At 41.5% G+C, this 24101-nt stretch overlaps 1 protein-coding gene across 2 annotated transcripts in view; it reads left to right on the top strand.

Moving 5' to 3' along the window:
* The first annotated feature begins 2028 nt into the window (after positions 1 to 2028).
* CHRFAM7A (CHRNA7 (exons 5-10) and FAM7A (exons A-E) fusion) overlaps positions 2029 to 24101 on the top strand; it is a 53137-nt gene continuing 31064 nt past the window's right edge. Inside the window, exons 1-2 of one of the 2 annotated variants that reach the window (XM_075100210.1) lie at positions 2029 to 2174; positions 3345 to 3484. In XM_075100210.1, coding sequence (XP_074956311.1) covers positions 2120 to 2174; positions 3345 to 3484 — 195 coding nt within the window. In that variant the 5' untranslated portion in view covers positions 2029 to 2119. Of the gene's footprint in view, positions 2175 to 3344; positions 3485 to 23063; positions 23162 to 24101 lie in introns of those variants that run through there. The other variant, XM_075100211.1, reaches the window with a different exon arrangement.

Below are 24101 nucleotides of genomic sequence, written 5' to 3'. Positions count from 1 at the left end.
AGGCAAAGAAAACAGCCTCTGCTGGCTGACTGTGCTGTGCACGCTGCTACAGTGCTTTCACTGCTGACCCTGCCTTCACCACCTGGGGTGAGACAGTTGTCAACAAAGCAATGTGCAGAGCAAAAAAATGAGCCAACAGTAGAGGTCAGCCATGAACTGTAGATTTCCTCTCCAGATTTCTTGCCTGAATGATTTATGCTGTTTACTGTACACCCAGAAAGATCTGGGGCACCTGTGCCAAAACAGCAGTAGACGACAGGAGCAGGAGGAAAGAAAATACGTTTCCTTCCCCAAAATGAGACAAGGCAAAACTCTGGATACCAAGAGCACTGCCATGGGAAGTACAAATGGATAACACTTGGTTTCTCTGTGACTAACACAGAGCTCCCCTAGCAACTCACTCCTGTCTGCTAGCCAGTCCAAAAAGGTCCAGACCTCACATTTAAAAAAACACACCACAAAACAAATAAGTGTAATAATAAATGCAACCTAGATGGACTGTCAACTGAGAACTCTGACAGTGTATGCCCCTACATTAGCTGTGGCTTGGCTTTTAGACAGTTACCATTGCCACTTGCTGGTTTCCACTATGCCTTGGTAAAGCTGTGCGGCATGTTGGCTCATTTGAAAAGGGGAATGTTTTGGTCCTCCTGCATTTTACTGCTGGAACACAATGCACCAATGTGCTGGGCTACCTGGGTTGCCCCCGGTTTCATCTGTGCTCAACATTTTAAAAGATTTAAACAGTGGCTACGTAAATTAGGTCAGTGCTTCAGCCAAAAGAGATTACCTGGACTTTTTAAGCTGAGAATTAACATGGACTAATAAACTTCTGTTTGCTGGATTACCTGAAAAACAAGCTACCCCTTGCAAATGAGGACACTTCAATACCAGTCTCCCTTAAATGCAGCTGCCCAGGACATTCATGTAATGGAGCAACTGGATTTGAAGGGCAGGGATTTGCACTGAAAGAAATAACCCATGCATGGCCCCAAAAATGTGCTTAAAGTTGCAAATGGGAACCACACAATTTTCTAGGCCCGCTTTCCAACTGTGGTGCATTGTATCTACACCAGGCAGGAGCTTGGGCATCATTTTACTCAGTCATGTGTTTGTTAAGCACTAAGCACAATGCCCCTCAGCCATGGTTGTTTTTCCCGTATATGGATGAAACGTCTAGCACCTGAGCCCTCAGCCCTGCACCTCTGCTGGGGATTTAACAGCCATGTGTGCAACACCATCTTGCCCAAAATGTGAGCAAAGTCAATTTCCAGGCTAAGGCCAGCAGGGACTGGCTCTGCCCCGGATCCCCATCCTGGCTGTCTTCCCACCCGCCGCCCGGCTCTCCCCAGGCAGCAGCCATGCGGATCAGGGCACCCTGCAGCCCTCGGCACTAATTCACGCTTTTCCCAGCAACAGCCGCTGCTGATGGCAAAGGAGAACAACAGAGCCCTTGGGCTGAGGAGGGGAAGGGAGCTGGGGGGGCGGCTCCGCGGCCCTCAGCCACCCCATGCCCTTTGGCTTTTTGGCTAGCGCGGGCAGAGTGCCTTGCCCGCGGCGCCCGGGGGCGGTGGCTCCCCGTCCCGCCGGGACAGCCTTGGCTCCTCGGGACTCGGTCCCCAGTGGAGCGGCCGGCGCCCAGCCGCAGCCGGTGCGAGAGGGCGGTAGTGGCAGGCCCCGGGGACAGGCCCCGCGGGAGCAGGGCGGGCTGCGGCTGCCCAGTAGGGGAGGGGGCTAGCCCCGCTCTCCGGGCTATAATGCCGGGCCGCTTCTCCCAGCGTACCGCAGGGCTCTGGGGACAGTCTGTGGGCGGCTTTGCTCCCTCCCCTCTGGCCCAGGGACGCTCCAGGATTAGGGAAGGGAGGAAAATCCATCAGGCGAAGAGGCAGGGCGCGGAGGCGGGCCGTTAGCGTCCCTCCGCTCCGCCAGAGCCGGCAGCGCCGGAGGGCGAGCTGTGGTGCGGGTGCAGGAAGGGGCCGAGCTGCCGGAGGTCCCCGGGGCGCTAGCAGCTCCCAGCGGCCCGGTACGCGGCTGCGCTCGGAGCTGGTGGGGCTTGGCGGCGGGAGAAGCTGCTGCTGCTGTTGCTGTCACCTTCCCTCGCCGCGCTGGGTCTCCCGGAATGGGCCTCCAGGAGCTGGCGGTATGGCTGCTGGCGGCGGCGGGGCTTGTGCGCGGTGAGTGAACGGCGTGGTCCCGCGAGCTGCGGGCAGCCCGAGCCCCGCCGGCAACCAGGGCGGGGGGCGGCGGGGCAGGAACAGCTGCCCCGCATCCCCCACAGCACGGCGGGTCCCCGGCCCCTGCAGCTCTCGCCCCGCGTCCTGTCGCTGCGGCTGGGGGCCCTCCTCCGTCCCGGTCCGCTGGGTCGGCTTGCCAGCGCTGGGAGCGGCCGGGAAGGGACAGGGCAGCGGGGACGGGGGAGCAAACTCCGTCAGAGCACTTAAATGGCAGCTGCTTCAGGGCAGAGACCATGGCTTTTTGTGGGGGGAGTTCAGGACTAGAAAATAGGGAAGAGGAAAGTCCGTCTGGAGTGTGGACAGGCAGGGCTTGCAACCTGTTCCGACCCTGACCCAGATTTCCTTTGGTTCTCAGACTGCCTCTGTCCCTGTTGTACTCTGCTCCATCCATGTGGACCTGCTCCCTCTCCTTCCACAGAAAAATGGCAGAATAACACACACCACCCACCCCCCCACCCCACCCCCCCCGGATCTGAGGTGTAAAAGGACACAAATCCCTGAATGTTACCATGTGTATTAATGTAGTGCCAGTCACCTCTGCCAGGAACCCTGTACCCCCACTTTATTCATAGCTGCATGAACAGAGAACAAAACAGAGAGTACTTGCCCCAAAGAGTTCTCTATGTGAAGCAGTCTGAGAGCAGGATTCAGTCTAACCTGAATGGCAATGCCATTTTTCTCCTATTGTCTTGCTGATGCCCTCTGCGGTATTTCTGTTCTGCCTCTCTGGTTATAGCTGTGCCAGACAGGTGCCAAAATAGAGGTAGAGTATTTCCTCTTCATCACTTTTTACTGCTGGACCAAGGGGTGCACATGCTGACAAAGCATCATCAGCATTTAGAATTTATCAATCCTGGGCAGCCAAGAAATTACCAAAGAGGGAATCCCCCTTACAGGCTGGGATGAAAAGAAAGAGTGATACATTTGTGGTAAGATTTTGTTGTAGTAGCAATTGAATTGTATGAGTTACAGGGGCAATTACAATTTCTGGTAATGCAGCAGGTAAAATAATAGATACACAATGGCTGATAGCAGGAAAAGAGCATGTCCTAGCTTTAACTTTCTGGTGTAGAATCCTAATTATTTATGTATTTATTCCTCTGCCTGAAGAGTCCCTGCAAGGAGAGTTCCAAAGGAAGCTTTACAATGAGCTGCTGAAAAACTACAACCCTCTGGAGCGACCAGTTGCAAATGATTCCCAGCCACTCACTGTCTATTTCACTCTCAGCCTCATGCAGATCATGGATGTGGTGAGTCTGTAACCTAGGAAACGATTTTTTAAAATAAGTTTAATGACTTTAGGTAGTTTATTTTTATAACTTTAATAACTAAGTTTAAATAAGTTTAAATATCTTTAATAGTAATAAAAGGTGGATTTTCCCTTCCTATAATGGAGATGTGTGACAGCAAATCTCCATTTTGAGATTTTGTGACTGCAAGACATTGGAAAGCACAAATAATTCAAGATACAATGCCAAATTTTGACTGCCTTTTTAAAGAAGTAAAAAAAGTAAAGTTTGCTTATTTCTTAGATCTCTGGTCAGTATTTCCCCATTTTCTTAGCAGTATGAAATATTTAAAGTGAAGCTCAAATTGCACACTGCCTTTTGAATCCTTAACTGTACTTGGAACCAACAAGAAGTGTAGTCTTAGGGGGATATGCAAACCCAAAGTTCTTGATTTCTGGTAGTCACTAAAGAGCTTCTTATTTTTGGAGAAAGGGGGAACGGGGGAGAGGAAGGAGGTGTCCTGGCCAAAATCTAAGTTATATTATTTCTTATTTAGACAAGATTGCTACATTCTATATGCTTAAATTTTAGCTGCTCTATTTGCAACCACTGTTGTTTGGTATATCAACTCCGCTGCAGTGCTTGGCAGGCTTGTAAAATGCACTGTAGGATCTTATGGGTTCAGATATGAGTAATTTAAGCTTCACTCTGTCACAGTGGTACAGAAATCAAACTCTACATGTAAGTGGGTTTACAGTATTCATTTTTATTGAATTCAACTAGCTATGGCCACTAATAAAGAACATAATTACTTAAAACTAGAAGTTAACCTCAAAATGCCATTATATTTCCATCAGATGCTTAAAGTTTGAGGCATGACAAAATTAAAAAAAAAAGAAAGATGGGATTATTCATGACAAATGGCTTGCTTTCTGTTCCCTTACAAGCTGCTGATTGCCAAAATCCAGACACCGTTCATTTAGTATCTAAAGGTCAGCACACACAGAGAGAACTCTGCAGGTTTAAATGCTCATAGTTTCTATGCACATTTTTGCAAGGTCTAGGTTTATTTGACCTAAGGTGAAAACTAGGATGCGTATTTCCACTGTGATATTTACTATTTGCTAAAGTGAGAGTAGACAGTTGCAGTCAGCTGTTTCAATGTTAGTGCCACTAAAGCCAACAGGCAAAATAGGTCAGTTCTATCCTTACCTATGGCAGTTGAGTTTTAATATATGTAATACCAACGAGCAGAACAGAAGCTCTATGGAGTCATATATTCTTTGAATGATGGTGAGGGAAGAATATGTGTTATGTAGAGTGCAACAATTTCAAAAGGTGCTGGCAGATTGAACTTTATGCAGACTGTGGCTGTACTGCACGGGCACCTGAGAGCTAGGAGAGGACAGCCGGCATTAGACCAAAACTTTGACATGAGACGAAAGCGTGTACCAGTGGGCTGATATAACAGATGACACTAACATCCTACTAACTGTATGTGGGCAAGCTTTTATTATTGATGATGTTTTTTATGGGTGGACTTAGGGGTTTTGAAAAAAGGGGATCTCCTCGCACTGAACACTCTGCAGACACAAGTACTTGGTGACTGCTGGCACAAAGAGTCAGTCTAAATAGACAAGCAAGCAAGAATGCCTTTGGACAATCAGAGGCAACAGAAAAAGCATAGAAGTGAGAAACAACACAGAAGGAATAAATGATACTGTATTAATAAGGGATAATTTCAGCAATCATCTTTTAATTGAATTCCTTTAGAATGTGTCAAGATAACACAAAGAAAGAGGCATTCAAAGGGCAGTGGGAGTCAGGAGGAGTCATGAGGACAGAGCAGATCAGACGAAAGTGAGAGAAGGAAGATGAAGAGAGCAAAGGACAGCATGGGACAGACAGTGCTGCAAAGGGCTGAATGCCTGAAGGTCCCCATCTGGGCTACTCTCGCTGGCTCAAACCTTCACAGGTCTCTTGGCATGTATGGCAGGGAATGTGGAGGAAAGGGCAGAAATAACCACTTGGTTCTCTGGCCCCATATTGTCTGTGTGATGGAGCTTTGGTCTTGCTAGTCTTTCCAGTGCATCAGGCCCCTTAGTGGCTTCTGCAGCAGCTGATACTGGCTAGAGTCTTCAGTTGTAGCTATACATTCTGTGTATCTCTGGCTTTAGTTAGATATTTATCTTTGGTAGTAACAGGCCAATTTGTTCAGGAAAGCTTTGCCGGTCTGTTCAAGGCCTGTTCAAACTGAACACCTGAACAAAACTCCACATTTTAATGTATCTCTGCAGAACTCAGCACAGTATGAGGTGCTCCAACTGAGGAGCTTCAGGCTTCAATAAAACGCCTTTCCAACCACGGACTTAAGCTTACAAGGCCTTCTTCTGTAGCTCCCTTTTGGGAAATGAGTTCCTGCTGCAGTATGTGCCTTCTCACAGCTACTGAAGGAACATCTGCTTTGGTACGGGACAGTATAGTTCCCTTCAAAGGATTTTTGTACAACTCTTTTTGTACAGCTGTGCATTCAGGAAACACTTCTCTACTGCTCGATTTATTTTGAAAACCAGGATAAAAACTCTGATGCTCTGGGTTTTTTCTTTGATTGGTTTTGTTATTGTTAGCACTACACTGCATACAGTTAATTTCAGAATTATTTCAGAACCACAGAGCTTGAAAAAGTACTCTGTTCCAAAATAGAACAGGTCTGTGAACAGACCAATTTTTTCCCCAGCTTTCAGAAATTGCACTTCTGGTGTCACTTATATAGACACATTTGGCCTGAATATGTTAAGCTAATGTGTTTTTAAGTAGTAACCACTGGGAAAGGTTTGTTGTATGGCCAAACCCTTATAGCGATTAAACAGCTCATAGAAGCATTCTTTATGTCATCAAAAACATTTCCTGAATAGAATAAGCTGAATGCCCAGAAGACCTTTTTCCTACTTAAATTGCATCTATATTGTGAATGTTTCATTTGCATTTCTATGAGTTAATAGTGGGGTGCTCTCTTCCCCACACTCCTGACATGGCTATAACCATGTCCTTGACTACTGTATGAACAGTTGGCTGTTGGAGATGCAATGGCTGAAGGCCAGCAGGCTGTCAACTTCACAGGGTTAATTTCTCTGGAGTTGTCAAGTTTAATTAAAAACCATATAAACTGAAGGGCAAATATCCACAGATCACTAGCCAGTCTGGGTATAGTCAATGACTGGCAGTCTTGGCTAATATAATCCCTTCATAATCAGTAAGAAGCCATAGTTTTTGTACTGGCAGTTTAGTTACAGCTTATTCTACTGGCAATAAAACTGATTGTATTTCTTTCTCAGAGATCTGGGATTGACAGGCAAAGAAAGAAACCAACCATGAAGTAAACTATAAAACTATAAAACAAATATGTTTTCTTCATTGTCAACAAGAAGCAAATGCTGGCAGGAATGACAGCTACTTGCAATAACAATTACTGGCTTAACAAGCTAGAAACAAAACATGTCACCATCATACTTTCCTGTAGTTAATATATTCACATTAACAGCTTCCCAGCTGACACCACCTGTACCAGGAGTTAGACCTATCCAGAGCAGACCTGTCAAATCCCTGCCAGAAGAGATTGAGGCAGGCTGGATCCTGGCTGCTGCTATTCCTTACTTGAAGTCTCTTCCATTCCACTCTGACTTTGCCGACAGGAAAGGGGATACTCCATATGAAATCTTTTCCAAAGACAGTGGATGTTTCTACCTTAGATTTTTAGTTTAACCCTTTCCTTCTAAAACTAGCAATTATTTCTATCCTATTCTTGCAGATGTTTTTCTTTTTATTGGTATTGCATATTAATATGCATGCTAGTATCAGGACTACATAATGAGGGACGCATAAGTGCCAATTGCTCCAACTTAGTTTAGTCCACTAGAAAATAGAGTTAATGAACTGTCTAATGAGAATGCAAGCTGGCATGGTAAATTATACAAAGTGTTGCTAAATGGGGAGAGAAAACAGTGGCAGCATGAGAAAAATATAGTTTGGGGACACATAAATGAAGAGAAGAGCTAGGAAACTGAGAGAGTGCTTAGAGGAGAAGTGGGAATTCACAGTAGACCCGAGAGACAGCAAATGAGTTTGGAAGAAAGGTAGAATTAAGGTGAAAAAGGATCGGGGGTGAAACAGAAGGAAAGAGGTTTGAAAGGAGAAGATTAACAAAACCCTTCTGTCTCAAGTTAGTAAGAACTTTCAAGAGAGAGATCCTAGGTATCTTTCAGTTCACCTTATCTCTATATTCCTTCACAGAAAAATCACTGCTTTTAAGCTTTTGCAAACAATCTTGCAATTAAATCATCCTGAAGTGAAAACAAAGTGGAGATAGCCAACTGGCCTGAAGTGCTTTTCAAGAACATTGAGTTATTATAATATCACAAGATGGAATAAGAGGTTTCTTTTGAATTTTATAATTATTTGTCTCAATTTTCTTGAACTGGGAAATGCCAAGCAATTAGATGAAAGAAATGAAAAATAACTTACTTCTTCCTCTCTGATTTGCTGAAATCTTGTTTCAGAACTCCTTGCAGGAAAGCAATGTATATTGAACATCTCTCTGGATCTGAATTAGAAAATGTTTGGAAATATATGACCTAGGAAAACAAAAGCAAATTTAAGAATAAGCACAGAAGAAAAATCTTAACAGACAAATACTAAGGGTATCTGCATACCTTAGTGGCTGGAGAGGAAGAGGGGTTAATGGATATTTATATTTGGTCAAGGTCATACTTCAGTACAATGTAAAAAAATGTAAGGAATACGATGTAGAAAGTACTTATTTTTCTCTACATCTCACCTCGTGGAAACCCTACTACCTGCACAGAAAGCTAGTCTTTGGCCTCTGCCTGTCTAGTATTTCAGTGTTGGCGTGGAGTATGAACCTAACTTATGCGTAGGAAAAACTTCCCAGCATATGCATTTTTGAGAAAGAGATCCTTGAACTATGCTGATATTATATAATTTCCACACTGGATAAAATGACAGCCACCACTATGTAGAGGCAAACATTTCTAACATTTTTTTATTTTCTCTTATAACATCCATCCCAATAACAGCATTGGAGGAGAATATTCAGCTGCTACCTATTGGTTTAGCATGAACACCAGGAACAAACACAGCAGCAGTGCTGTTCATACTCTGATACATCCCACGCAGAACAGTCAATGGCACAGAATAACAAATATAGTGATTACGAAGGTATTAGTTTTGTGTCTAGCCTGACATTTTTACAGTAGACATACTTGTTTCTACTGTAAGTTAACACAATTAAGAGAAACATGTCTGAGGGAATTCCATTCCCAAGTCAGAAGATGAAACGCTAGAAATTAATGCAAAGTGATCATACATTTGCAATGCAAATTACTGCTTAGAGACATGGGCACGAAGAACTGGAATACATTGAGATAAACAGTGATAGGTCAAAGTCAATTTTTACTGCTATCTAAAAAAGTAGAAGAATCCTACAGTATTATTTTAGTTTGGAGGGGGGCTTCAAGAGGTCATATAGCCCACCCTCCTGCCTGCTCCAAATATGTCTAAATAGATCACATTACTCAGGACTGTGTCCAGTCAAGCGCTGAACACTGCCACAAAGTGGAAGGGCAACCTGTTTCAGTGTTCAACTATCATCATGGTAGACTCGTTTTCCTAGCATCTAAGCAGAACTTCCCATGTTCCAACTTGGGAAAAACACTAAAAACCACTTCTAGAAACTTGAGGCACCCTTCCTTCCTTAAAAAAATTGTGTACATGGCATAAAGATACTTTTGTTGAAGTATACCAGATTTCTTGACTATTTACAGCAAGGTACATATTTTGGCTTTAATAAAGCCTTTTTGAATAACATTCTTTGCAGAAAGCTAGAAAATATGGCCTTTGTAAACCCTGGTTTACTTTGTAAACCCTGGCAGAACTGGTTAGAAAAATCTTAGAGTAGTTGTCAATGGTTCACTGTCAAAATGGTGAGATTTAGTTACATGGTGATATTCCCAAGGAATCTATACTGAGCCAGTGTTTTAATGTCATTTCACCTGGAAGATGCAATAAGTGATGTTTTTATTAAATTGGCAGATGACATAAGTTTGGGAGGGGCTTAGAGAATACTGAGGGCAAAACTAGAATTTAACATTGTCTTGGTGTAAAAATACAATAGGAGGATTGGTTTGACCTGATTAGATTCATGTTTTTTTCAAAGCCTAAATTTTATAAAATTTTGAGTACTACATTTTAAGAAATATTTGGATGCACTGGAAATAATTCATCCTCTGGAGGCTTTCACAGAATCGCAGAATCACAGGTTAGAAGGGACCTCAGGGATCATCTAGTCCAACCTTTCTAGGAAGAGTGCAGTCTAGACAGGATGGCCCAGTACCCTGTCCAGACGACTCTTGAAAGTGTCCAAAGTGGCACAGTCAACCACTTCCCTGGGGAGATTATTCCAATGGTTGACTGTCCTCACTGTGAAAAATTTCCCTCTGGTATCCAATCGGAATCTCTCCAAGAGCAATTTGTGTCCATTCCCCCCTGTCCTCTCCATGGGACTCTGTGTAAAAAGGGAGCCTCCATCTTCTTTGTAACTACCCCTTAAGTACTGGTACATGGTGATGAGATCCCCTCTGAGCCTCCTTTTCTCAAGGCTGAACAAACCCAGTTCTCCCAGCCTATCCTCATATGGCAGGCTTCCCAGTCCTTTGATCGTCTTGGTGGCCCTTCTCTGGACCCCTTCCAGCCTGTCCACACCCTTTTTGTATAGCGGGGACCAGAACTGTACACAGTACTCCAGGTGTGGCCTGACAAGCACTGAGTAGAGTGGGACAATGACTTCTTTCTCTCTGCTGGCGATGCCCTTTTTATTGCAACCCAGCATCCTGTTGGCCGCCTTGGCCGCAGCAGCACGCTGTTTGCTCATGTTGAGCTTCCTGTCCACCAGGACCCCCAGGTCCCTTTCCACAGAGCTGCTCTCTAGCCAGGTGGATCCCAGTCTGTACTGCACTCCTGGATTATGTTTTCCCAGGTGCATGATCTTACGCCTGTCCTTGTTGAACTTCATAGGGTTCTTGCTGGCCCGCTCCTCCAGCCTATCCAGATCTCCCTGCAGAGCAGCTCTCCCTTCTGGAGTGTCTGCTTCCCCCCTCAACTTGGTGTCATCAGCAAACTTCATCAGGCTACACTTGATGCTGTTATCCAGATCACTTATGAAGATGTTGAATAACATTGGGCCCAATATCAATCCTGGGGGGACTCCACTAGTGACAGGTTGGCACTTTGAGAAAGAGCTATTTACCACCACCCTTTGGGTGCGGCCTGTCAGCCAGTTCCACACCCACTGCACAGACCACTTTGGTTGGATTTGGATGAGTTTGATGCCTAAGTGTTTTCTTAACTGGAACCAAAGACAGGTCAGTACTGCCTCTGTATGAGGGCAGATATTTGTATTATTTTGTATCATTCCATCAACTATAATTGTAGGCACAGTCCAACTCTCCCTGTGCTAGATGATATGTAAGCACAGCTGAAAAGATCATCTTTGTTCCAAAATGTTTACGAACTAATAATATTTTGATAGACTAGAGTCTTTTAACATCAGAATCATTCATAAGTGTTGAAGTGTACAAGACAGTGTTAAAAAACCCTTTAACATAAAAATGCTAAAGTTAAGACTAGAAGAATTATTGCATTGCAATCAGACCAATGGCTTTCTGATATTAGTTTTTATTAATATGTTTTAGATTTTTCTAAAGGATTTCAGCAATTTTACTCTGCAATTGTTGAAAACACTTCTATGTTCTGGGGCTTTCTGGTTTGAATCTAGACTTTATACCAACTTTCTATGTGGAATTTGGGGCACCATTTTGTGAGTGTCCTAAGCTGATCTCTGCTGCTCAAAGAGATGATCTTACTAACTTCTGGCCTCATGTTCCTACCCCTTTGGCTTGCGCCAGTGCCTCTGGGACTGCCCAGTTAGCTGTATCAATTTTTTGCATAACTATGTAGCAAGACTTACTGTGACAAACATTTTGTGGGTAAGAATGTGTCCATTTTGTCAACTCATAATATTTTTTTACTAGCAGAAGAATCAACATTTAATAATTTATTGAAGAAATCAAATTTAGTTATTTATCTGCATGAATATTCAAGCTCTTACTTATGTTGCATAACACCATTTAGTCAGGAATCTTTCATGGTTCCTCCAGATGTTTATTAGCTAATTAAATAATTTACTACACAACAGTTTTTGCTTATGTTCCAGTTTCTCCCTTTTTTTTTTTTAAATTTCTGGTTAGGGGAAAGAAAAGTGCTGAATGGTTGTTTGTATGTAGTGAGCAGCAGCAGAATCTGAAAAGAAATCCTGTTCCTTTAGGCTGTTCAACTCACTTGTGCAGACCAAAGGAAAAATGAAAGCGTACAAACTTTTCTATGTTTATTTGAACTCAGTCAGTTTGGTTTGCTCATCCTACATTGCCCTTGGTTACTTGGATGACTTAGATTTATATATTCAAGGGCTTCTGTCCTTGTTTTATTTTACACAATGTAAGTGATACAGTTGACTTCAATGACTTACATACAGCGATTAGCAAAGCTGCTGCATAAGACTCTGCAACTCAGTATTTGCAGTCAAATACCCTGGACCCACCACGCAAGACAGTAATATGAAATATCTTGAAATTTGAAAAAGAAAATTATACTGTCATTCAAAGAAGCAGAGCAGCTTCTGTAAAGAAACAGACTATAAAACGAACATCTCCACCACCAAAAAAAGAAATAATCTGGAAAGCCAAATAAAACAGCCAAATCAAGAGGCTCATTGAGCAATGGCACTAAAGAAGTTCCTAAGCTGTTTATCAGACCTCAGCAGCCTCTTTGCAAACAATTGTTGTGGCAGTAGCTCATCAAATCTGCATTATTCTTGAAATATTTAGCATTCTTTTGTGAACATTAGAAGTTGTCTCTCCAAGCTTTATTTTCCTCTCACTTTGCTGCTTGATCTTTATTCCCTCTGTCCTAAAAGAAGAAACCATTTTCACTTTCATCTTGCAGCCATTTCCATTCTACCATGATTTATATCTGAAAGTTTAGAAAACTGGAACAGTGCTAGGATATGCTTTCCAATATTTTTAGTTAGTTTAATACCTATGAAAGTTACTGGATTATAACAGGAAACAGAGTATTCTGCCACCCCATGAAATATGAAGAACAGATCTTTCCAAATAACAGCCTAAAATATTCTGATAATTGATCTAGTTAAACAAGCAGACAACACTTCTCCCTACTCTACTGTGGTGAGATGCTGATATAGTAAGAGAAACTGCAACCTTATTTCTGTGATATTTGTCCATTTTTCCTATGCTTCTAAATATCTTCTGGCTTTTAAAACTATTTTTTCCTTCAGCATCTTTCTTTTACCTAGTCTTCTCAAAGAGTGTTAGATCTGGAAAGATATTTTAAACCCAGTCTATATTCTGTAGGATGGAATGAGAAGCAATGAATTTAAACTAATTTAGGCAGTTTGCAGGAAGGAAAAAAGGATTGACTAAAGGCTATAAAAAACCCTCGTGATAATAGTTAACTGGAGGACATTAGAGATGTTCACTCTCTGTGAACATTAGAACTTCTGGTCTGCTTTCTGGTTCCACAGGAGGTGTCTTTGGAATTGTAAAGCAAATCAGTTGGGGTATTTCTGTTTGTTTGGTTTTTAATATGAGTAAAGCAAAGCAGTTTCTCTAACATCTTTCTTATCCTTTGTGATATAAATAATCAGCATGAATCATGAAAGCTCAGTACTTCATTTCTTTGTTTTCTAACTACATTGGCATGGATGCCCCATTAACTTAAAAGTGAGTAGATATCTACAAGTATGCCAGTTGTGATCAAGAAATATTGCATTCTCACTCTGAAAAGTATGATTAAGGTCCTAAAAATAGATTCTGTTGTGACAGATTGCTGCAGAGTACAGGGACCAGAACATAAAACTTTCACATTTTACACAGGACCTCTAACTACAACAACAGAATTTACAAAGTCATATCACCTAGTAATTATTACTAGTCCTCAGTAATCAGCTAATAAAACAAAATTACAGCACAAAACTGTGTGTGTTTAAAAAACTCTGGGAGTCAGGCCTGGCCAACTAGTACTTGTTCTTTTACAAAGCTTTTAATTCTCAGAGGTTTGGGGACTGAAATGAATAATCTCTCTGTAATATTCAGAATTGTTCCTCTTAAAAAAAAAGACTATATAAATTACAGTTAAAATGACAGTATTTCTGTCATATTCAAGTACTAGACAATACATCATGTCACTGCTTAATACCCAAGTTTATATCCAATGTTTTGACCAATATGGATGGAAATTTGTATGAAATGTTTGAAAGCCCCATATTTTTCTTTAGCCATGTTCTTCTCCTTGGGTAGTGCAGCTACTCTGATCTGCATTGGCTGAGGATCTGGCTCCATAAAGTACAAGTAAAGCATTAGATCAGCATTGTTAAACCTTCTTTGCCTGATAAATTACTCCCCTGCTCCCAGGGACGAGCCTGGGAGACCTGCAGGTTTGGTCCTAGCCGTGGCATGAGCTGGTGCACTCTGTCTGCAGTCTAGTCTCTCTGCTTGTCTGCTGTGGTTCTGGTGCACACACAGACTAATTACGTGCTATATAAATCTGGTGCTTCTTGGGAAAGCCTGTTTTACTGTGCACATAAAAATGGGAGTTGACTTGGCTCTTCCTGGATTTGATTTGCCTCTGACTGCAGTGTCAGTGCGCAGTGAGGAAGGAGTTCAAATGTAGGTGATTGTCCTTGCTGGACCCATTTATTTTCTGCGAAGGCTTCTGGAAGTGCTGTGGGAAGATTATGTGGGCTCGATTAATTATCTAGGGAAAAGCAGGCCACACCTAACCATCACAGGCTCTGCCCTGCTCCTGTAATGTGATCTGTGTCGGTCCACAAGTTGGCAGGAAAAGTGCTACAGCAATTTCAGGGATGATGGCAAGGGAAAGCAGGACATGCTGCTAAAGCAATGCACCTAATCTTAAACACCATCCTTGGGAGCAACTGTGTTACCAGAGGAGCTTGGGGACTAGAATAAATTACCAGTTGTGGTTTAATAGTTTTAAATAGTAGTCCTGATGGGCTGTGGCTCCAGAACAATTGAGTAGGTGGTATTCTGTTTCCGTTCTCTGTTTCATTTCAGGGCTGTATTCTCAGACATGTGCAGATACAGTGCTTGCTTTTCTCTCAGAAAAGCACACACTGTAAAAAGTTTTCAGTCATTTACAAATCTGATAGTGCTGACAGTGGTTGAAAAAGGTCTTGTCAATGGATTGCAAGCAAACACTTTTCTATCTACGAACAGTGTATTAACATAGAAACATTCAAATGTTAATTACTTCAAATTTAGATGATACAGATGTGATTTCTACAGTTTCTCCTGAACTCCTCACCATGTTTGTCTGAATAGACTACTAAACAATCCAACCATTCCCAGTCTAAATATATCTCTGAGTTACAAAAAAGGGGGAGAAAAAAAAAGGAAAATCTCATGATGGGTTGGCAGCAGGGAGCATATATGTACAAGTGCTTACACAGAAAAAGAAATCTTTTAAAATTCACTTAGAATTTTAATTACTTAAATAGTTTATTTTTAATGTGCCAACTAATTTATTTTGAATTTTTAATTTATTCAAAACTAAAAGGATTATTTTCCAAGAATAACCAGAAGAAGCCTCAAGTAAATATATATTCAGTTGTAATCCTCACTTATGCTTGCATGTTCATGCCTGTTATCTGAAACTAGAATCTGATTTATAAAAAAGGAAAGGCTGTTAACACTGGCTTCAACAACAGCTAATTGGGAAGTGTTAGGAGCATGGCATGAAGCCATGTTGCTGCTCACTGGCAGCAACATAAAAATATGATATTTATCCAGTTCATCTCTCCAAAATCCTCTGGTAGTGATGTGAAGCCATATTTGCATGTCCTATAATCATGTCTCCATATTGCTTATATGATCCTCATAGTGGAGTAGCCAGAATACTTGATAACTGTGTGCAGATCCACCGTGTTGGTGGACCCACGCATGTGTTTAATTATACAGCACTACTACTTTGGACTTTTATTGGCTTGTTTTCTGTGTTCAGCTGTGAGTATTAACATATTTCTGTGGTTGGCATCTCCATAATTACACTCAGCAACTAACTACACAGTTGTGTTGGTTAAGTATTTGAGAGGAAAGAAGCAGGCCTTTTACCCACTACCACCAGTGCTACTAAATGCAGGAATGAAGACAGAAAAAATAATGAGCACTGGTAAGTTTGACTGAACCCCTCACTAAGCTTAAGAAATTCAAATAAACATTTTTATGAATTTTGGAGTGCTCACACCAACTCTGACCCTGCCAGACAGAAATGTTCTTTTTTGTGTTGCAGAAAACAGCAGCCTGAAGGACTGTGTAGGTGTTCTGACATTTCAGTCATGATGCTTGTTGCATTTGTGAAGACAGACACACAGAGTTGGTTTTCATTAATATATTCCTCTCAGCTAAGCTCACGGTTTCCCAGTATCTTTGTCAGTGATTCTTTACAGGCATTAAAGAGAAGTGGGGACTATATGGTTTTTTAGGGAAAGTTGAAAATGAAGACCCTGTAAGAGAAGACTCTCAAACCTGTCCCTCAGAGGATGCAGGGTAAGGAATTACTAGAATTTCTGTAATGTTGATTCATCTTATCTTCCTGAGTTATTAAGGTGTCTTTATAATACTTCTGTATCAAGAGCTGCAGGGACATTCAGCAGGATGAGCAATGTATTTTGTACTATACCCTTCCCCAGGGAATTTTTTAATTGCCATGGTGATGTTTGTGCTGTATCCTAGATCGAACAGAGACCCCAAGACATCAAGGATAATGGATTATGTTATGTATCACAGAAATTTTGGAGTTACTCCTTCTTGCTTAATTTGCCAACACTTGGAAAGATGGAGATAAGATAGTATAGTTAGAGAGACTATCTGGGATAAGTAATGGTACTTTGATAACTGGTGCTCTGAAGTTGGCTTTAACTATGTCCATTTGTAGTGGACAGAGCTATTCCTCATGGTTGCGTCCTAGTCAGATGCCTCCATCTTTGTGGCTCTGCTGTTCCTCAAAGGTTCTGCAGTTTCAGCATGTGAACTGATGCTAAAACTTGGACAACATGCTCTGGTCAGGTGTGGAAATTTCTGTTGCTGTTATTCACAAAAATAGAATGCCAGCAGCAGGCTGTTGCTGGAGCTGTGTGCCAGAGACAGCTTTGTGTTCAGCTCCTTGTTCTTCCATAACTTTCTCTTCTCTCCTTGAACAAATCATCCGCTTTCCTTCCACTTCAGTTTGCTGAATATACATGCCTATAACTGCATTTCCATATGACTTAGGAATGTTTTGAGGAGCAAGGCTTAATAAAAAGTCAAATATGGCTTAAAGTTGATTGGCAAGAACAAAAATAGAGTAAAATCTTTTGATATAATGCTGTCCTGGCATTACTGGTACATGTGGGTGTAACAGCCTGACCTTTCAGCTTTTGTGTTTTGCAGCTAACCTCTAGGCAAATAAATCAAGGAGTGCAGCTATGGGGGCTCTATTATTCCCTCTTAGCCTGTGGAATGGTTGGTAGTTCCCAGATCCCAGCATGCGTTTGGAGCTGGGATGCCTATTTGTGTCAGACTGGCAATGATAATCAGCACCTAGAGCCAGTATTTAACACTAATTCAGGGTTCAATCCTCTCAATGGGAGTCTGCTCTGGAATACAATAGAATCAAGCATTATTTGTAATAAAGCAACAACACACTATACTTCACATACTTGCAATAAATGTAACGGCACTTTAAGTTCTATGCTATATTTAATAACTGAACTGAGTGAAACCTACAGTGAATCATGGGAATTCATAAGATAACTTGAGAAAATGCAACCTCCCCCTCTTGTTCTTCAGAATAATATTTTTTCACACAAGATGCACTAAAGTCTGTTATTAGCTATGCTGTACTCTGCTCATTTCATACACCTGATCCCTGCTTGTCCTTGCAAAGATGAATGTGTTCAAATCTAAATACAATCTCTTGTTAACAATGATGTACTAAGAAAAAAAAGACTGCTATTACAATTATGTCCCCATGGTAACAGAAATCGTGCATCGTGAGGCTCTTACATATATTTATGATCACTTCTTTTCTGTGAAAGTCAGTGAAAATACATCTCGAGCCCACTACCAGGAAAAAGCCCTATTATAGTCAATAATAAACACAACTGTCAGACCTTGTCAGAGTGTATATGGAACAGAAACACATTCCCACATTTTAAGAAGGCTCCTCACACAGATGCTTGGCCCAGAGTTAAGATGGCTCTTCTATGCTCTTTCTGTTTTCTGCTGCGTGAGACTTGCATCCATCTGGGAAGACCTCTGTATGTTCTGAGCAAACTCCACATTTCTTTTAAAGCAAGATAAGTAGTTGGGGAGAGCAAATGCTTCTTGCAAAAGCATGTAAGATAAGTTAGTGTGGAGAAACCACTGGTAGGTTTTTCAGACTTGCAAAATAGAGCACACGTGACACAAAAAAACCCAAAACAACAAAACCCCCCAAACAAAACACCCACACTCCCCTCGAATTTCAGCTGAATTAAGTTTAAGCAAAGCAATTAGAGTCTTCATCTCACACTCCAAACTCAACCTTAACCCAGGTAAAGTTCAAATGACTTTTTTTCTAGTTTTTATTTTAAAGAAAAAACGAAGATATTCAAATGGCCAAAAATGAGCATCTACTCCTATGCTAGCAGCACAGAAAGCTTTATTAACATTTTAGCATTTTAATTTTAGAAACATTTAAAACTTTCACAGAACTTTAGCTACAAGAAGAATCATACTTGTCTGCTGTATTCAGGCTTACTTCCTCACTCTCTTGTTTCTCTCCTTGCACACCTGAGCAGTGCACGGGACAGGTAAACACCAGGCTTTAATACCCATGCAGAACACATACCTGAAAATCCAAATTTTTTTTAGACTTACATGTAGGTCAAGCTCTACAGTCACTAAGTCTGAATTGTAACTGTCAGTAAGTGCATAGCAAACCTTGTACTAAATATGTGCTAGCTGAAGTGTTAAACACAGACCAGAACTGTAGCTAGCCTAATGCTCAGGGCGTCTTTCCACCATGCACACCAGGAGGGTTCCTTTCCTCCTCTCCCATTCCCTTCCTCCCAGCTGCTGGATGCTGTTTCTCACCAGTGTTGCCCACGGACTTGCAGACCATCCTATTGCAGTTTCTACTACATGAAACTAGGAGCTCACCATAATGGGCTTCACCATGGCTAAAGCTTGTGCCTCTGCATACCCTATCCCAAGATCCCCTCTGCACGCAACAGCAGATGCTTGTTTCCATTTGTGTTAACACTCCGCGTTATTTCTGCATGTCTCTTCTGCTTGTCCTTGTTTTTACATGCAAACATCTGGAAGTAATATCAGCAGATGTGGTAGTCTAAGCTCCTACACATTGAGCTGTATAACTGTGTGCAAAAACTGCACCATGAAGGGTATTTATTACAGTGCTGAAATCTGTAATGCTATGCAATAGTTTCGTAGCAGTACTGTAAAGTATTCATTTGGCACTGTTGCATTGTTATTTGTAGCTGGGCACCGTTTTCCTTGTGTTTAATTAGCTGAAAATAATGTGCTTGTAGGTTAGAAGGAAGTAATTTTAAAAAAACCATTTGTTGATTTTCTACTCATTTATAATAATTCAATAAAAAAACCCAAAACAATTCTGAACAATTTCACATGTTCCTGATGAAAGGGACATGTTTACAAAACTGTCAATACAGGAAAATGCTCTACAGATACTAAGTAGCTTATGCCATAAGAGTAATATTCAAAAGTTAGACCCAGTACAGCATAGCTGGTTAGCTTTATGTACTGCTGGCACTGTTTTACACCACAGCCCAGGTAGTACAGAAAATGGCATTACATGTGTATATGTCAGCCAGCCTGGATGTGTGCATTTCCAAGGAAGATGGCATAAGTAGATATTGCTTTGAAATACATCTTCCATATCTTGAACTTTAAACATTACACTCTGATTAAGTAAACATTTATGAAGATAGGTCATACATTGAAGGTGAGAACCTGCACAGAATTGAATAGCAAGGTGAGGTCTTGGCTGTCACAGAGCACTATCTGCTAAAGAGAGGTAGCTTTAGCTGGAATGTTTGGGTTGTCCACCATTATTTCTAGTAAGTGTGGCCCACTCCTTAATTTGTACAAGAAATAGTTCTAGTAAATATGAGCAGACAGAGGAATCACTGAATGTAGGTCATGGTTCTAAAACAAACAAGAACAATAAATAAATAGAATGAGAAGCAGAGTCAAACCTTAATCCCACCTGTCTCATGCAGGAAACTTCACTGGATTAACAGTGGCCCTCTCCTACACATATTTGTAAATTTGTTTATAAAATTGAGCCAATATACACAACAGTCTGTATAAAAGGCCTGAACAGTTTGCATGGATGATTCAACTCTTTCACACATACTCTTCAGCTGCATTCTCTTTTTCAGCTGTACATTCTAGCGCAGGATCTTGTTCAGCTCTGCTGCACCGTTCACATGATGTGAAGAGGCTGATTTTTTTAAGTCAGATAGGAAACAGAGGAACTGTCACTGCATCTGGGAGTGGTACTGCACTCTCTCCTTCAAGATTATCAAAAGTACTTAGGACAGCAGACTGTGTTGGGAATATGCCAAAGATTTGCTCTGCATTGTTCCTGGTTAGAGATTTAGGGAACTTCAATAAACTTTACTCACTGTATCACAAGTGAAAGCAGGGGCCAGGGAGACAGAGTGAGGAGAGGGTGTCCCTACAAGAGAACTCTATTTCCCATATAACTCTAAGTACTTCAGTTAGTCCCAGAATAGCCATTTATTGCCTTGCTCCTTTTTGAATGTACAGTCCAAAGTCAGCTTCTTAAAAAATAAAACCCGATAGTGGCAGCAGTCTCTGCCAGTCTGTGTTATCTTGAGTAACAAAACTCAGCTTTCCCCAGTCAGGAGCAATTTCACAGAGTAATTCTCTATTTCACAAGGACCTTCAGCATGTAGAGAGAATGAAGAGCAATTCATATGCCATCCATCACAAATCTACTAAACTAAAAGCTCAATAGAAGTTTTCTTTTCAGATTTCACTTTATCTACTCACATTTTGGTTTGCCTTAATGTTTTAATTCTTTGAGTAAAAAAAAAATCTAGAGGAAATTAAATCAAAGATCAAGAAGCGCACAAAACAACGAAGACATCTTCAGGCTGGATTTCAGAGGTTTAACTGCAAAACTCACCTTAATGCTACAGGAGATATTTAGCTAAATGCCAAGCACAGCTGCAATAGTTTATACCTAAAAGTCTGAAAGAGGCAGAGAAAGTCTGAGTTGGAAGGTGAGAAAGTCACACAGTCAGATGTCATCCTAGTAGTGAAGGTGCCTCAGGGCTGAATTTGGCTTTGAAGTGGAATGTGGAAGAGAAAAAAATGTGATGTCCTAAATGCCTTCAACTTTCACTAATGTCACTAGAAGCATGGAGTGTCCGAGTATAAAATAATGAAGACCAACTTTCAGGAGGTTTTTAGCACCAACAGAATCAGGGCAAATTAGCAGCTGATGTAAAGGGAGCCAGCCTAAGGCAAGCACAAGCCCAAGCCCAAGCCCAAGCCCAAGCCATGCATAACTGGCACAGCATGCTGACTGGGCTGCATAGTAAAACACATCACCTTAAACTCTGTCTAAACAGTTTGCAACAGTTGCTGTAATTCTGAAGGAGTGTTGCTTCTCAGCAGGAAGCACTACAAGATTAAGTCATAGATGTCAGAGCTCTGTTTTTCTATAAAAATCTCACTGACATGGCAAAAGTCAGAACACCAAATATAAATGTGCATTTAAGTTTGAAGTGGTCTCGAGAAAAATGCAGCGAAACAGTGAAAATTTATATTTTCCTCTTCTGACTTTTTCTGGAATTATTTTGCACTTTTTGCACCTAATTTCAAGAAATTGGAAACATTCTGTGGCCTGTTCCTGGTGTTGAGCCTCACATGCTAGATCATGGACGTTTTACTATGATAGAAAGGTACATTGCTGACTCCTGGAGAAGTGAAGGGTAACTGCACTGACCTATTCCTTTTGTGGTGAAAGGGAAGTCAGGTGGGGAAGAGGTATCAGGAATTCAGATCTCTCTCGTCTCACAAATCCTGAACGCTGCCTTTTTCTTCACCTTTATGTTGCCTAAAAAAACTGTTTCACATTGCTAACTCTCCAGTACCTTTTTATTTTTATGCAAAACCCCCATGCATTCCATAATTCCACACAAATCTGCATTTTAATTAATCTTGCCTTTTGGCAGGTGCAATGTAGGTGATGCCTTAGGCTTCAGGGGTAAAGAATGGGTACCCATTACAGGGCAGCCTGACTCTGCACCCTCTACTGCATTCTTCAAGATCAAGACTTGCTGCAACTGTAGCCCCCACCTATGGATGACTAGAGGTAGTCCTTGGCAAGCAGCTGCAGATTTCATTTCAGTGTCCCTGCAGAAGTATCAGGCTGGTTTTTTTAAGTAATTGATTTTTATCCTCACCCTTGAGATAGCAAAAATAATTTTTGCCTGCACCACTAAGAAGCCTTGAGCCACCTTTAATACAAAAGTTTAGCATTAACCTTGGCACATGAGGAGAGAATACCTGCAATAGTCCCCCATGTTGACTTAGTTTAGCAGAGAATGCAAGATCACTGTGGTGTTTTCAGGTGCTCCAGGCGGCTGAAGCTGGACCACATGCTGCTCTGGCCTCTCCTGGAGGCTGGGCACACAGGGTGCTGGTGTGCACCAACACGATGGGAAGGAATGGAGGAGTCTAGCCCCTTCACTACTCTCCATAAGTTTTGAGGAGCTCAGATTTATCTTATCACTATGGCTGCTTAAAGTATGGCCATAGCATCAATCTTTTGTCAACTAGCCATTTTATGAGTGCTTAACTCACCCTCCAGCCCGTTCTCTCAGAACTAATCCTATAAGAATTCAGGCTTTTTTATTTTATACAGTTTAGTAAGCTCAGTGCCTGACCCAAAAAAGGAAGAGGAAGAAAACCCCAGGCTGTGTGAAGCAAAAATTAAACATAACAGGGTTTTAAATGATGCAGGGAAAAACATCATTAGGTGCTAGTAATTTGACATTGTGGATCAGAAGATGTTGAGAATGTTTAATGAGCAAGTGCTGAGACAATAAGGTAAGAGCTAATGAACTGATTAACCTGCTTGTTTCAGCAGGATGACATTTAAGCAAACAGAAGTGAAAATCTGTATAGGGAGTGCCTAACATGTCTCTCACTGGCTGCCAGCCCATTTTTAACTTCAAACCACAATTAACTTCAGTCTTGCTACAAGATCCCAGTCAGGAACCTAGCATTATTGCTATAACAAGGGATGCCTTAAAACATTTCTACAAGCTTTTATTAAGGTTCATAATAATTGAAGCCCTGTTCAAAGAGGCATCACTTCTTCTGTAACTTAGGTGAGAGTCAACGATGTCAAAATAAGAATCTGGATTTGAAGTGCAAGAGTTACAGCTAATCGATTTTAGTCAGGACATCACTTTATGCAAGCCTTCTGGTAAGTATGCTAGGTGCTGCACATCACCGTCTGCATACCAGTCTATCAGCATGCAGGCTTATTTTACTTCTTTTTCCTCTTGCTGTTTGCTGCATAGCTTTTCTAGTGTGGATACTAGATGTGCAGACATCCCTTTGAAATTCGGCAGATAATGTTCCCTACAAAGTTTGTAATGTCCAGGCTAACGTCCTTCACAAAGCATTGTCAAATTTCCATCTCTTCTTTTATATATTCTGTTGAACACAGGGTAAGGGAAGGATAATGTGAGAATCTGATGCTGTGTTTCCAAAGGTGATCAGTCTGGTAGACTGTTTAAATTGAAAAGACAGACAAAACCAGAAATGGGAACTCGAAGAATGGAAACAGTGCAATTCCGTTGAAAAAATTTCAGAAATTGTTACCTTCACCTTCAAAAATGAATGAAGGGCTATTCAAGTCATCCTGATGTCAGCTACTTTCCCTTCATTAACTATACCACCATAAAATAATGTGATAAGCAGTTCAGTAGTAATTTGCCATCTGCCCTCAGATCATGACTACAGTTACAAGTCAAGTAGACCGAAGTAGCCTTCCACCTACCTCCCACTGGGCGAATGAAACTCTTCATTAGCTGCACTCCTTGGCCAGTACTATCTGAACAGCAAGTAACCTAAAGGAGCTAGTATGGGAAAAAACCACACCAGTCTAAACAATGTGATACAGTTTCTGGTCTAATTCTTTACCTAATTTTCCCAGATTCTCAGAATATATTGTGAACTTCTTTTTCTTTGTTCCTTTATAGTAGAAGGAGTTAGTAGTAGGGGCTGCCTTGCTGCCTTGCTTTTGTGTTCAACACTTTTTCTGTAAGTAAGTGTTTACAAAATACTGCACAGTGACAAAAACTGGTGAAGTACTATGAAGCATTTCAAGCCCACCCATCATTTTATGGGGAAGTACTGCA

The sequence above is a fragment of the Phalacrocorax aristotelis genome, chromosome 7 (genome assembly GCF_949628215.1).
Source record: "Phalacrocorax aristotelis chromosome 7, bGulAri2.1, whole genome shotgun sequence".
In the NCBI taxonomy this organism is placed as follows: Eukaryota; Metazoa; Chordata; class Aves; order Suliformes; family Phalacrocoracidae; genus Phalacrocorax; species Phalacrocorax aristotelis.
This window is presented reverse-complemented; position numbering and strand designations above follow the sequence as displayed.